The 14,706-nt window shown below is 38.8% G+C and overlaps 1 protein-coding gene across 1 annotated transcript; it reads left to right on the forward strand.

Moving 5' to 3' along the window:
- The first annotated feature begins 1,957 nt into the window (after positions 1-1,957).
- On the forward strand, positions 1,958-11,689 carry LOC103476750 (G-protein coupled receptor 26-like). The gene is made up of 3 exons (XM_008429293.3): positions 1,958-5,708; positions 7,087-7,200; positions 8,681-11,689. The coding sequence occupies exons 1-3, from the start codon at positions 5,038-5,040 to the stop codon at positions 8,955-8,957; spliced, it is 1,062 nt and encodes a 353-aa protein (XP_008427515.1). The 5' UTR covers positions 1,958-5,037; the 3' UTR covers positions 8,958-11,689.
- The last annotated feature ends 3,017 nt before the right edge of the window (positions 11,690-14,706 follow it).

The raw sequence follows: 14,706 nt of genomic DNA on the forward strand, positions 1-14,706 counted from the left end.
GTCAAAAATGATGAACGAATGTTCTGAAGAGCCTCACAAACTGATAAACATGCTGACTTATCAGGATGACATGTGGGATTTATGGGATGTCTACCGACACCACAACAAACACAGCTGGAAGAATCATATTTTAAGTTCAACATATGAAGTCCAAGCTTCCACAGATCAACGCTAGACAAGAAATTTCCCTAAAGTAGTCGAACATTTTGAGATTTAAACGTGTCACAAAGTGACAAACAGAATAAATTAAGCATTTATAGTTTCTGCTTCAAGTACGTAACCTTTTGTGGACTTTGTGTTTATAATGAAAACCATTGCCCTGAGAACTCAGATTGCAAAACATACTTGCATGTTTGTGAGTGATCTCTTGCTCCCTCTGAATCACCCAATTATATTTAAATGTATGACTCATAGCATAAACAAGCTATACGACTCTTTCCACAGAGGTAAAAGTTGCCCATGCACAAGCAAACGAAGAATAAAAGGAATAGACAGTTTCTGAACTTGGGCAAGATGCAGTTTGGGATGCAGTCAAGCATATTTTTTTTGTTGCGCCTCTAGGACCAGACAGCCAATGCTAAGTCTGTTCTTTGTATTGAGTTATATTTGCACATTTTCATACATAACTGCATTTTATATCTTACGTAATTTATGTCAAATGTATTCTCTTGCTTGTTTCTTAAACAAAAAAAAAAAGATTTTTAATCCAAATCAAAATGTTTAATTTCCAGAAGAAATTAGTCCAAAAATTTTATATACATCCACAACCACATAATGAATCCACGAAGCTAAGGGAGTAAAAGTCATTACATCTAACATCATGATCAGGATACATATTCACACCCTAATTAAAAAAATAAAAAATAATAGGAGACGTCTTGGTTAAAAAGCAAATAATTGGGAGCACTGATTCACTTAGTACAAAATGAAATGTGGAGTGAAAGCAAGGCGTTTACCTCACTGTGCGTTTGAAAATGTATTGGACATATAACAGGTGTACTCGGAGACTTTGAGGGAACTGTTTGTGCTGCCTTGTGTAGCTGAAGCCCCTCACCTCATTAGCTCACAGTCTGTAAGCAAATGAAGCTGAACTTTATCCTGGTCGGGGAAGCACAGCAGAGAATTAATTCTGCGTTAAAGAAAATAGAATGTAGGTCCACCTTCTGTTCCTTTGCTAAGTAGAAAGGGCAGAAGTGAGAAATTTCCCTCTGTGGAATTAATTAAAAATCCTCCGAGCCCCTTACAAGCCCCGTCACAGGCAATTCATCATTCCTTGTTAGTAATGGGATGTAAGACAGATGCGCGTGTGAGAGCCGCTCTAACAAATAGAACAGTTTCTCCAATCATGTAGTGAGACATTGGCAAAAATTTATTTCAATTACGTGCTATACATCACATCAGGACTTTTAATTTTCCTCATGAAAACTGAAGTTAAATGAGTTTTTTGCAAATGAGTCATTTTAAATTCCGTCCTTGCTTCGAAGGTCCCCTCGAATGTGTTAATTAAAACTTTCAAAGGACTCCATATTGAACTCCAATAAAGTGAGAGAAAAGAAACTGATTATTACTGTCGTAGACGTACGGAAATGCTTAGTTCTGCCAGTTTGTTGAGGTGGCTTGGATTATTTTCTTACTTTCTGAACCATTTAGCTGTCTAGTCTAATATATTTAACCAATAAGCTTCAGATATGACACAGGTATTGCTCAAATGATAATAAAACAATAGAAAAGCAGTGGTGGCTGGTGAAAAAAACATCTTGGCGTAGATTTCCATTTCTAGCCAAGCATAAGGATTTAAATGACCAGTAGGAAAATTACTACAATTCCACAACGATAGAACATAGTTAACGCAGAAAAAATAACATAAGGATTAAATTAGAACATTCTTGTTCAAAAGATATTGAATTAAATTTTAATTTACTTTTACTGAATCAGACTCAAAACTGTGAAAAATCGCCATGGCCAATATGCTGCACAGTAGCTTCATTCTATCCATCCATCCATTTTCTTGCACCCTTGTCCCTCAGTGGGGTCAGGAGGGGTGCTGGTGCCTATCTCCATCTAGTGTACCGGGCGAGAGGCGGGGTTCACCCTGGACAGGTCACCAGTCTGTCGCAGGGCAACACAGAGACACACAGGACAAACAACCATGCACACACACACACACACACACACCTAGGGGCAATTTGGAGAGGCCAATTAACCTGACAGTCATGTTTTTGGACTGTGGGAGGAAACCGGAGTACCCAGAGAAAACCCACGCATGCACAGGGAGAACATGCAAACTCCATGCAGAAAGACCCCAGGCCGGGAATCCAACCCAGAACCTTCTTGCTGCAAGGCAACAGCTCTACCAACTCCGCCACTGTGCAGCCCAGCTTCATTATACCAAAGCATACATAAATGACAGCATATCTTACAACTGAAGTGACTGGCTGAAATAATTCACCCTCAAATCAAATATTCTGATCACTCTTTGACAGTAATTCAGACTAAAAGATAAAATGTTCACAGTTTTTTTACGTTAGTCAGAAAATAAAACGGGTCCTCTCTAGAAGCATCACACGAAAACAGATACATACATTTTGCTCCTTAGGTAATAAAAACACTCGACTCACTCTGTTGACAATATCCCTCTGAAGTACTACAGACAGGCATGTTCTATTGAATGCCATAGAGTGTGGAACCGCTGAACTGTGGATTAATACTGTGTTGTGTGTGTGCAGTCTAGCTGAACTGGTTCCTTTCCAAATGTCACTCAGGACTGTAAAACTCACTGCCGAGTCTTTGTTCTTCCATCCTACCAACACCTGAAAAAACATCTACAATCTCAAGGTGTCTATCTAAGTAGGACACAGAAACATAGTCTACATTTGTGGATTCAGCCAGTAAGATCTTTTTTTCTGTTTGTGCTTACAAGCATCCAGACAGTAACAAAAATAAAACCTGACAGCCGACGCTTATCTAAAAAAATAAAAATAAAAAACACTGCTAAAATCATTACCAGCACCAGTAATATAGGAAATAGCAGCAGTATTCACACCCTAGTGGACCACTGGGAGGAGGTGCCACTGGTGAGAGGCGATTCATCTTTTTCTCAAGCAAATGTTGTACTATTGTATTTCTTATATCTATTAACATGCTTCACGTTATGATCTAAAACCATCCCTTGTATGTTTGCGATGATCCTGCTAAAAGATCTGGAGCTGTTTGCAGCCTCAAAGATTCTCTTCCTACCCTGACCAACATGCTAATACCTGAAGAAAACATAAAATCCTGCAGGATTATACTGTTCAAGTATGTTCTGATCTTCCTCTGCATGTTTATTACTTCCACTGTGGCCTGTGACAAACTAAAAACGCAACTTTTTATATCATTTTTTCAACAATTGTTTTATTTGGACCACTCTTCTATAAAGACCAGATTTATAGAGAGCACAACAAATAGACAGGAGAGCGTTGGGTTTTATTCAGATAAGCAAAATACAAGGGGAGAAACACATATATGCCTCACTCTTCATTAAAAAAAAAGAAAACACGCATCCCTTTTCTTTAACTTCACAACTTTGCTACTTTGTGTTGGCCTATCAGAGAAAAACTCCTTGAAGTTTGTAACTTTAACATGTATGATGTGGAAAAGGTTCGATACGCAAACTTCTACGAGCGAGAAATTTCCCTGTAATATAACAACTGTTCATAAATCACTTCACTGGCTTCCAGTTATAAATGGAAAGATTTTAGTGGTCTGTAAGACAAATGTTATTGGGCTTAAATAGATCAATAGTCAGAAAAGAGCTTCCTAAGTCCCTGATGTCACCACAGAGCAGTGATCTGTTTCATTTTTACTAACTCCCTGGAAAAGATAAATTAGAAAAAAATTAAATAAAAATAATAAAGCTATAAAAGGCAGGAAAAACATTGTTTTTTAAAAAACCATTGTCTAAATCTGATTAAATTTCCTATTTTGGTAAACTGTAAAAGTTATGTACAAGATGAGCAAAATTCTAGATGAAAATATTTTAAAGTTTTGTTGTTTTTTGTCTCTCAGAACGTTTTTCATTCGGGGAAGCATCAAAATAATTGTGATGTGCAAAATTAAAATTGAAGTATTTCTGACTTAGAAAAAATATATATTATTACAGGAAAGAAAGAAACCCGATTGAAAATGTTCTTTTTCCAGTTAAGCATTGCATAACTGCATCATGCAATGCAGTTTAAGCATTGCATGAAGATTTAAATTGTGATAATTGCAATTATAAAAAAGTGATAATTGTATCACTTTTTCTATTTTTGTTTTTCTGTTTTAACTTTTTATTTATTTTTAGGGAGAATACATATGTTTTTTCCTCTAATGTGATGCATTATGTGCTTTAATGAAATATCCCATAGTTATATACTGTCCATGTGAAGCTTTTTTTAAAAAAATAAACCAGTGTGACGCTGATGAGTTGATTTCACTCAGTCTAATTTGTCAAACATTTAATTCTCCAAAACTTCCCCTGCGAAAGCAGCAAAGCAAAGCAAAGTTTAACGTGACGCGTATGACCTCACCCTAATCGACAGTGACGTCACATTGCGTCGTATTTCTATTTTTACTCTACGAAAGCTTTATTTGAGCAGGGGTGCACCAGCAGTTTGGAACACCTCCGCGAGGGAAAATAATGGGGTATTAAAAAGTCTGGAAAGCTCAAGACAGAATCCCTTAGCGCTCTTTTTAAGTTTGCCTCTCATTATGCGCAATTGCGCAGCAAGACAGACATGAAATGTGATTCCAGCAGCGTGATGCTCTGGGTTGAAACTACCCTTCAGTTCTGACCCCGTTCGTGGGAAATGCGCATCCAGATTCTCTCACATGACCAGATCGAGCAACTGGTCAGCTAGTTAACGGGTCCGGAAAGACAGAGCGATTTGCTGGAGACATTTATATCTTGGAGACGGTAAGCATGGTTGGGGACTCCTGGCCGTCGTGACTTGTGGCAGTTTGCATGAAGATTGCGGATGCGCTCTTTCCAAGTGTGGATATTCAGGCGGAGGCACCATGGACGCAGCGGACGTAGTTGCTTCTCTGCTGATTTTGGGGATTATCGTCGTGTCGCTGCTCTCCAACGTCGTAGTGCTGATCTGTTTTCTGTACAACCCGGAGATCCGCAAGCAGGTGCCCGCTCTCTTCATCCTCAACTTGTCGCTCTGCAACCTGTTGCAGAGCGTGTCCAACATGCCTCTAACTTTGGTCGGGCTCGTCACTTCGGGGCACCCCGGAGGCAGCGGCTTCTGCCAGATCGTGGGTTTCCTCGACACTTTCCTCACCACGAACTCAATGCTCAGCATGGCAGCGCTCAGCATCGATAGGTGGGTGGCGGTGGTGTTCCCGCTGAGCTATCACTCGCGCATACGCCACCGGGATGCGGTACTGGCGCTGGCGTACACCTGGATACACTCGATGTGCTTCTCCGCGGTGGCCACCTGCCGCTCCTGGCTCGGGTACAACCACCTTTACGCGTCTTGCACCCTCTGCAGCGTCCGGGCAAAGGCGGCTGGGAAGCAGTACATTGTTTTCACCGTGGCTTTGCATTGTCTCACATTCCTCCTCACACTGATCGTGATGTGCGCAACCTATCTGAAAGTGCTAAAAGTTGCAAGGTCGCACTGCAAGCGCATCGACGTGATCACGATGCAGACGTTGGTGCTGCTGGTGGATATTCACCCCAGGTAGAAATACAAAGAAACATCTATCTATCTATCTATCTATCTATCTATCTATCTATCTATCTATCTATCTATCTATCTATCTATCTATCTATCTATCTATCTATCTATCTATCTATCTATCTATCTATCTATCTATCTATCTATCTATCTATCTATCTATCTATCTATCTATCTATCTATCTATCTATCTATCTATCTATCTATCTATCTATCTATCTATCTGTCTGTCTGTCTGTCTGTCTGTCTGTCTGTCTGTCTGTCTGTCTGTCTGTGTTCTGTGTTACATATGCAGTTCATTAAGTCTCAACCTGAGTGAGTCTAACAACCAAACACAAGTCCTCTCCCCAGAGAAGCTCATTCTGCAAAAAAAAAGAAAGAAAAAAAGAAAAGAATAGAAAGGGAAACCTTACAACTTAACCAAAGCATTGAGAGTTAATCTTATATTAACTGATTTGAATAGAGGTATTAATTCAGGTCCAGTTTTAATAATGTTTTAGCCTGAATTGTTTTCATGGTGTTTCCAAATTATCTGTGATCTCTGTGCAATGATCCATTCAGTCACTCTAAAGTGGTTCTAATACAACGGAAGCATTGAAAATCCTCTGACATTTACAGAGCTGCAGTCTAAGTAATAAGCTGAATTAAACTCCTTCAGCTAACTTTAACAGTGATTCCCAGTTAAATCATAAAATAATAGGTAATGTTTTTTCAACCCCACAGGTCGTGGCACCCTGGACAGAGTGACAAATTACCCTCATCAAAGCTAATCAGTCATTACAGCCTGGCATTAATCTATTTTATTTCAGACTTTCGCACCAGAGTCAGTGTTTCAGGTTAAAATGCTATATAGAAGGTGATTGGTCTTCGGTGAAGTTGCTGTGCAGGTTAACCAATCAGGTGCTTGAACCCATCTGATGAACCACAGGGTCAGTTTAAATAACTTCATCATAAAACGCAGCATGTGGTATATGAAATAAATAAATAAATAATGATAACATCTTAGTTTATAACTTTAACATACAGTTTATTCAAATATTAGATCAGTCGATTTTGACTTCAACTGTGTATTTTTAAAAACTATTGACAAATTATTAGAATTCCAGAAAAATGTTTGGCATGTGACTCATAACTGTATGGATTCCTGGAGAAAATATATATTTAAGCTAAGCTCAAGTGTTTGTTTTTTTCAGTTCACCAAAAGGATGAGACGAGTAGGAAAAATCTTATCAGAAAAGGAAATGCAGGGCATAGACAGCTGCTGTGTTCATGTCAGTTCCTAGTATTTATTTATTTTTTCTGTTTAAACTTCCTCCATCATGTCTGCATGTCTCTTGTCATTGCTCTTGAAGTGGTGACGGTGCCTGTGTTGCCTTGGCAGTGTTCGCCAGAAATGCCTGGAGGAGCAGAAGCGCAGGAGGCAGAGGGCCACCAAGAAGATCAGCACATTTATCGGCACATTTGTGGTCTGTTTCACACCTTACGTCATTACAAGGTGAGCTCAAATCTCTGCCGCTTTACAGGGAGAATTTTGAGTGGGTGACTGTGTGGGTGTTTTTTTTTTTGCATGCGCGTCCTCATTGAACGTCTGAGCCTCTTTCAGACGAGGCACAGAAGTTAAAATACATTTCTAATACACAACATCAGCACGGATGTTAAAGAGTTCATATCCAGAGAAAACAAAATGAAATAAAGTAGACTTCCTGGCTGAGTTACAATCGGTAGAATTATCACTTTCAGACTTTCCAGTGACATTTAAAACATTCAGGCTCTCACATCTTCATTATGTTCCAGTTTGCAATGGATGAGAAACATAATCCTTGTCATTATGTTTTTCCTCCAGAAGAGATGAGAAACATAACGATGTTTGACCACCACAGTCAGTGTTTTGCACTCCTGTCAAACCACCGGAGTTCAGGTTTGATAGGCTTAAATTGATTTAAAACAACAGCTAATTTTAATTATCAGTGACTCCAGGAAAAAACAAAGTCAACTTCTGAAATGAAGCAATGGCACAATATTTCTTATGGATTTCTACCTGTGTATTTCTTCTTCTTTCTGCATTTTGCCTTTCGGACTCTACATTGAGTTGTAAACGTATTTATAACTCCTGGACTTTTACACATGCTGTCGTGTTACAGCCACAAACTTTAATGCATCTCAAAAGGATTTTGCACACGTTTTTATTATATTTAGGTCTAAACTTGGACTAGACTCTAACAAATGCACATGAAGTCATTTTATTGTTGCAGTATGTTAAGGGATGAGTTTTACATGTTAACGTTTCATTTTGGTCTCTGACCAGAGCCCTTTCCTTCCCTGTGTTTGCTGTGTCCCCTGAATGACTGTAGAAAGCTGCAGTGGGGATTTCTCATGGCTTTCTTTCAACAATGGCATCTGTCTTCTAACTCTACCACAGAGACCAGATTTGCCAGATTCCTTGGTCAAGATTTGGTAGGTTTGGTGTTGCGCCATTGTAGATGGCCTGAACAAAGCTCAGTCCAAAGATTAAAACAGACCTAAGCCTGTTTTAAACTTATGCACAAATGCATTCCTGACATGTCTGCTGTGTTCCCAGGTCTTCATGAAGTTACTCGGTATTTAGTGCTCCTTATCAAATTACTGAGGACTTCACAGAGCAGCTTTATTTATGGTGATGAGGCCTAAACTTAAAATAAGATTGAACTGCACATGTTTGCTTTGCTTCGCTTAGTAATTAGTAAAGACTTACTTTTGTTTAGGGGTTTCAGAGCATAGGGGGTTAAATACAAACACGTGTCAACTACAAGATTTTATCACACCTTTGAAAACCTTGTATTATTTTTACTTACACGTCACAATTACTTCCTTCAATTTGCTCTTTGACCTAAATACATTATAATTTGTGTGTGTAACATGACAAAATGCAAAAAAAAGTTCAAAGGGTACAAGTACTTACACAAATTTTTTTTATTTTTTTACTTTTTTTGCTGTAGAATTGTAGAGCTCTTCTCCCCAGGGCCCATCAACCCTCACTGGGGTGTCTTCTCCAAATGCCTGGCCTACAGCAAGGCAGCCAGCGACCCGTTTGTCTACTCACTGCTGCGCTACCAGTACAGGAAGACCTGCAGCCTGCTGGCCAATAAAGCTCTCAAGAGGAGTTCCCTGAACTCATCCTCCTTCAGGTTAGAAAGCAAAGCTAGGACTACTGCAGCCAATTCCAACGCAACGGTCAGTATCCAACCACCAACTAACAAACCACTCAGCCAATGAAGGCAGTCACATGTACAGATGTATATCAAACTCAAGACGGCCGATTGACCTCTTTGTAGCATCAGAGCTCAAAACGCGTGCCTCTCAGTTATTCGCCGGGGAACAAGGCTGGTAATACTCTATATCTATTTTTATAGACAAAATAGGTTCATGAAAACATCTGAGGCAAACATGTGTCTCTTTATAATGCCTGACTCACTTAGCTGCACATTTGTTCCTGCACAGGGCATCATTTTTTCAAAAATAGGTCACAAAAATAAAACAACCTATTTTTATTATAGTCACAGTTGTCTTTCTTATTGGCTGACGGTTAGAAAACCTTGCAAGGTTTTACATAGATGTATATACACAGATGCCCACACACGTACACCTTGCAACCTCCGATCTATGGGCAAAAACGCTTCGTCGTGTCAATTTTATTTTCACAATCTCAAGAGCGCCGTCTGTAGAATACAATACTACATTCGCTCAATGTAATGCCATGAGGAAGTTCTTTTGTCCATGTCTTGGTCACAGTGTGGAATGTGTGCATGTGGTGCATATGTATATGCATGTATATGTAAAAACATGCATACAAATTTCTAATGTTTCAATGCTGTCTGCAATTTTAGCTCTGAAAACCAGTGTAGCTCTTTAACTTATGCATAGATTATATGGCATTACTGTCCCAATAACTTTGTAGCCTCATGTTTAATTTGCTCCAAGTGAAAATAGCATAAAGAAAGCAACACTTTCGCTGAAGGACAGGGTGCCTTTTATGGTAAGTACAGGGTATACGTCCCCCATTGCTCTAATATCGGAGAGATGAACTCTGCAGGAGTATTTTCTTGTACCATAGTGGCTCTTATGTACTTATGCAGTCTGAAAATACACTGATTAGTCCAGTACTTGTATAACTCTGTCAAATTAATTTTTAACCTCAGTAACGATTTATTATTATTATTATTATTATTATTATTATTATTATTATTATTATTATTATTATTATTATTATTATTATTATTATGTTGGAGAATTTGCTGTTCATATAAAGTACAGCAGTGATATTGTGCACTAAACTGAGGGTTTTTATTGAAACCCCTGCATATTGTGACTGTAAGGTGTAACTTATGAAGTGCCTTTTAGATGACGAATTCTAGTTTAATCAAAACACAACAGATCGGACCTTATAAATACTATCAGTATTTTGTTGTTTGGTTGAATACTGTATTTTGTGATGCAGCCTCATTGTTGAAATCAGAGCTCCTTCTACACTTGATGATTCTCCTGTTTAATACTTGTGAAAAGCGTTTAACGTAATCTTTTGATAAATTATCTTTAGTGCAGTTAAAACTTCTCATATTATTTTTTTTTGGAACAAAACCACTGGTGTTACACTTATTAACCTCTTTTTGCCAGCGGAAAAGCGCTTAGTCTTCTATTTTCAACTGTATTCATGCCTGGGGGCTGAAGTTGCCATAAAATTCAAATTCAAAACTACTTTATTAATCCCAAAGGCAATTTAAATAAAAGTAATTTTGTCTGTTAAGCAATTTTTGTTTTGATTTGGTCAGAAATTTTGGATAATCCTCATACTGAAAGATTTTAGCATAATAATTTTTTGTTTTACTTAGCAAGGACAAATAGATTTTGTAGAAAATATCCTTATTTTTTTCCAAAGAGATTTAGAATAAATACACTTTAACAAGGTTCTTACAGCCTATGGAAGAGAAACAGAACCACAGCATGACGGGTCCTTTGCCATCTTCACATTAAGTATGACGTACTTTCCCACACTATACTGCAATAATTCTCCCTTACAATCCCTCTTCAATGCGTGGAAATAAATATTTTATTTTCCCCCCTTTTTTAGGAGTAGCTAAGATAAATAGGTCTCAGTGTCATGTCATATGTAAACAATGAGCTATTTTCAGTTTTCTGGCAAAAGTCATCCAATTTTTATCTAAAATGTCCTGGTACTTTAAGCAGTTTGTGATTCCTCGCAGTTTATTAAGTTTCCCTCGCCTGTGAGAAGAGAAACCAGGCCTTAAAGAGTCTCAGTAGGGTGCTTTTCCACACTTTGCTGCAATTAACTTTTTCACCTGGCTTACTATTCTTCCCCCTGTGTGTGGAATGTTCTCTTGTTCTCCCATTTTTAAGGAAACGCAAAGAGAAACAAGCTTCAGCGTCACCTCCTACTCTTCAAAAACAGAATGCAATGGTGAATAAATGAACTCTGAGCAACATAAATAAAAATCGAATTGCAAAAAATAATATTTTGGGGGGATTCCAATAAGTGTGGCATTGGTGTGTTAGTTAAAAACTAAACCACAAAAAATAAATAGCATTTTTAAGAAAGTGAAAAAAAGGTACTTGAGTTGACAGCAGTTTTTTTCAGTGTAATTGTACACTGCTGCAATACAAGATGAATGAATATATCTGAAGCCTTCTTACAAGTCTTTAACAGGGGTGTCAATAAGTGTGCAGGTTCTGTACGATGAAATGTTATTTGAATGTGGTAGCAACTAGAGTTAAGTGACATTCCAGCTCAAGCATCTCAAGAGGGGCTGAGTTATATCTATAATGTAAAAAGTTAGTTATTTTTGACAACACTGGGAAAACAGCATGTTGTTACTGTGACAGTATGGAGCCTTTAAAAAAAGGCTTAAAAGCTATTTATTTTTGTCTAACTGTGTCTGATTTTTTGCTAAGTGCATTGGTGATAATAATGCAATAAATGCTGTGCATTTTGACATTTTAAAAGCTCAGTGGTTTTCCTTTGCAAGTCAACGTGTTTTTATTGTGATTTTAATGATGGACGAGAGAAAGAAATAGCTTTAATGAATTTGAGCAAATGCATTACTTACATATAAGTGTGCCGAGGTCTCTTCTCTCCCACGCTGATTAAGTTTAAGAGAACAAAATAATTTAATAATTACCGCTGTTAACTTGGCAGCAGAACAAAGCCTCTTCACAGAACCATTATGATTCAAAGCTAAACGCTTTTTAATTACAGAAGAGCGAGCAAGCTAAAAATAAACAGCTAAGAAAGCCAGGCATGGGGATATTTTATTTTATTTTATTTTATTTTTTGGTTATGAATGTAACGCATCATTTTCACGTAGTCGTACTCTGCATAAATAAAATGCAATTACATTAAAACATAAAGGGATACTTGTCAGAAGTCACACCTGCCTCCAGTAATTCTCATTACTGGGTAAAAAGCTCAGCTGTTCCACAGCAGAGCACACCAACCGAGAGCAATTAGCAGAAAGTATTCAGAAAGTTTGAAAGGATCCCCTGCCTGGAGGTGTGCGCAGACGGCATTTCCCTCAGAGACTCGGCGTGTGGGTGAGAAGCAGACGGAAATCTGCCACACATAAAACGCTGCGCCCTTATCATTAAGGCACCGAGTGTGGGAAGCACAAGAAACCGAAGGAGTAAGAAAACTAAGATGAGAGTGGAGGTTTACTTCATGCCACCTGAACAACGTGCACAAAGGGCATGAAAAGGTCTCCAAGGATCAATGTCATCTTTAAGCAGAAATTAATGGGTGCTTTACACTTCGGTTTACTAAAGGGCTACTATTAGACTTTATTAGATATTAGTGCAGTCTCTACAACCTTGTGCATTTGGGTTAACATGATAAAAAAATAAATAAAAAGAGAAGTGTCAGAGTGGAGCTTCAGACGGCTTTTTTTTCTACACAAATCAAAACACACTTACTTTAAATCTATGTAAAGTGACTGATTTGTTATGCAGTTAAAAACTTCAGCCTGAACAACATGAGCAGCAACAACTTGCTTTCACAGCCATTTGATATTTGTGCTTTCAAATTAGCTCAGTGAAAAATAAATTGGCAGTCAGACCTCCAGAGTAATTGGAGTCAGTCATGTGCAGCATCTTCCTTTAATCAGCGGCAGCAACACTGAACTCAACGTGTTACAAATCCTCCTCCACACAGACAACGGCGAGCGGCGTGATCTCTTTAACGTCTCTCTCCCGTCTGAAAGTCCAGCAGAACACTTCAGCAGGTTTTGCTCATTAAACAGGAATAAGTTTCATACTACATGAGATAAAGCATCACAGATAGCTTGGCCTCGATGAAACGCGCAGCCATTGTGAATACACCACACTGCAAGGCTCCTCTCTCGCCTGTCTTGTTTTTCGTTCACGTGATCCCTTAACGTCCAGGATGTCTTCCAGTAAACATAATGGACCAAGTGCTCTCAAATAATCTGAGTCATGGGAATGTTAAACTCAAATGTCATAGCTCCCCCTGTGCCCTCGAGCAAGCAGGCTGAGACTGCGTACAGATTGCCCAAATAAAGACCATCTATTTTCGTTCAGGAATGCTGCATCTTGGATTGTTTTTCTTGCCTTACTCCCTTGCTGCAGTGATTTAGGGGTAGCACTGGCCTGCACAAACAAAAACTGATGGATCATTTCTTTAGTCAGAATGCTGAGTTCTCGCCGTTGGGACAAAGGCTGGATAGTTGTGAGAAATTGCTGTTTCAAAACTTGTGACCCCGGTTTGGTGGGTTACAGAAGAGACTCAGACTGCCAATTTGAACAGCAGAATAACCTGATTAAACTTCACTAAACTTCCTCTACATGCTGAATTAAGTAAGAATAAGATGGCGTGAGGATTCTACACAATAGTGTTAACATCAAAGAGTTGTGTGTGTGTGTGTGTGTAACAACTTTAGTTGACAGTAAAAAACTATTTTATTCTGCCGGACGAGGTCACATCAGGGGATCTTTGTTGTCTACATACTTCAGTGAGTCTTTGTTGCCGATGACCCTGTGACCCTTCCTTCCTTGGATCGTATAGATACTGACCACATTGCATCACAAGAGCTGCGGTTTTACAGTTGTTGAGTCGCCACAACGTGGCTTTCGGAACAAAATGTCCACTTCCTCCCTAACATGCACCTTATACTTCAAGGTCTAACCGGTGCCAAAATGAGAAGCCATCAATGTTTTTCTTCTGACCTGTCCGTGGTCATAATGTTATTTGATCTGTAATTTTGCTATCCACATTAAATCATGTAAAGATGCATGTTTTAACACAGAATTAACCTAAAATTAAATATAATTCACAGGTTCACCGTAAGACAGGTTTTGAAAATTGCCCTGTTCATCACAGGGAGGAATCACCAAATAAACCAAATCAGGTTGCGACAGAGTAGTGGAGAATATATCACTGACTAATTTTTTTTTTTTTTATTGTTAATATTCTGCAAGAGTAAACAATGAAGGAGAAGTGATTCAGTTTTAATATCATGTGTAATCAGCCATATAAGGAGAAAGCCTGCACCACATGTCTACGTCCTCAGTAGAAATGTCAGACAAATATTACACTGATTGCATGGCAGGTGTGTTACACTCCAGCCATCTGTCTAGGAAGTGTGTCAAGGTAAGCTTTGTTTCAGGAGCTTGTTCATCTGCATCGGTGATGAAGGGGTTTGAAGCATCTGGGCACTGGACAGCTTATCATTCCTCTGATCAGTGTCTTTGTGCTGCTGGTGGAGCCGTGAGGCACCGACGCTACGTGTTTTCAGCCGCAATGGCGTTGCTTTGTCAGGTAGGCACCTGCCTGGCTACTGTGAATTTGCTTTGACAGCAGGTGACATGGATATTGTTTTGTAGATGTTTGTCTTTCTGACTCAAAAGCTGAGTTGATTACTAGTGGGCATTGCTTGTAGTCCAGAAGGTGTTGTCTAACCCCAGATCTCCCTTGATGGAGGTCCTATGCCTTCCTCTGAGG

This window comes from Poecilia reticulata, chromosome 15, assembly GCF_904066995.2.
Source record: "Poecilia reticulata chromosome 15, P_reticulata-male-v2, whole genome shotgun sequence".
Taxonomy (NCBI): Eukaryota; Metazoa; Chordata; class Actinopteri; order Cyprinodontiformes; family Poeciliidae; genus Poecilia; species Poecilia reticulata.

Coding starts and splice junctions, on each gene's coding strand:
- LOC103476750 (XM_008429293.3), top strand. CDS start 5,038: ATGGACGCAGCGGACGTAGTTGCTTCTCTGCTGATTTTGGGGATTATC. Junction 5,709..7,086: donor CTGGTGGATATTCACCCCAG/GTAGAAATACAA, acceptor TTGCCTTGGCAG/TGTTCGCCAGAAATGCCTGG. Junction 7,201..8,680: donor ACACCTTACGTCATTACAAG/GTGAGCTCAAAT, acceptor TTTTTGCTGTAG/AATTGTAGAGCTCTTCTCCC.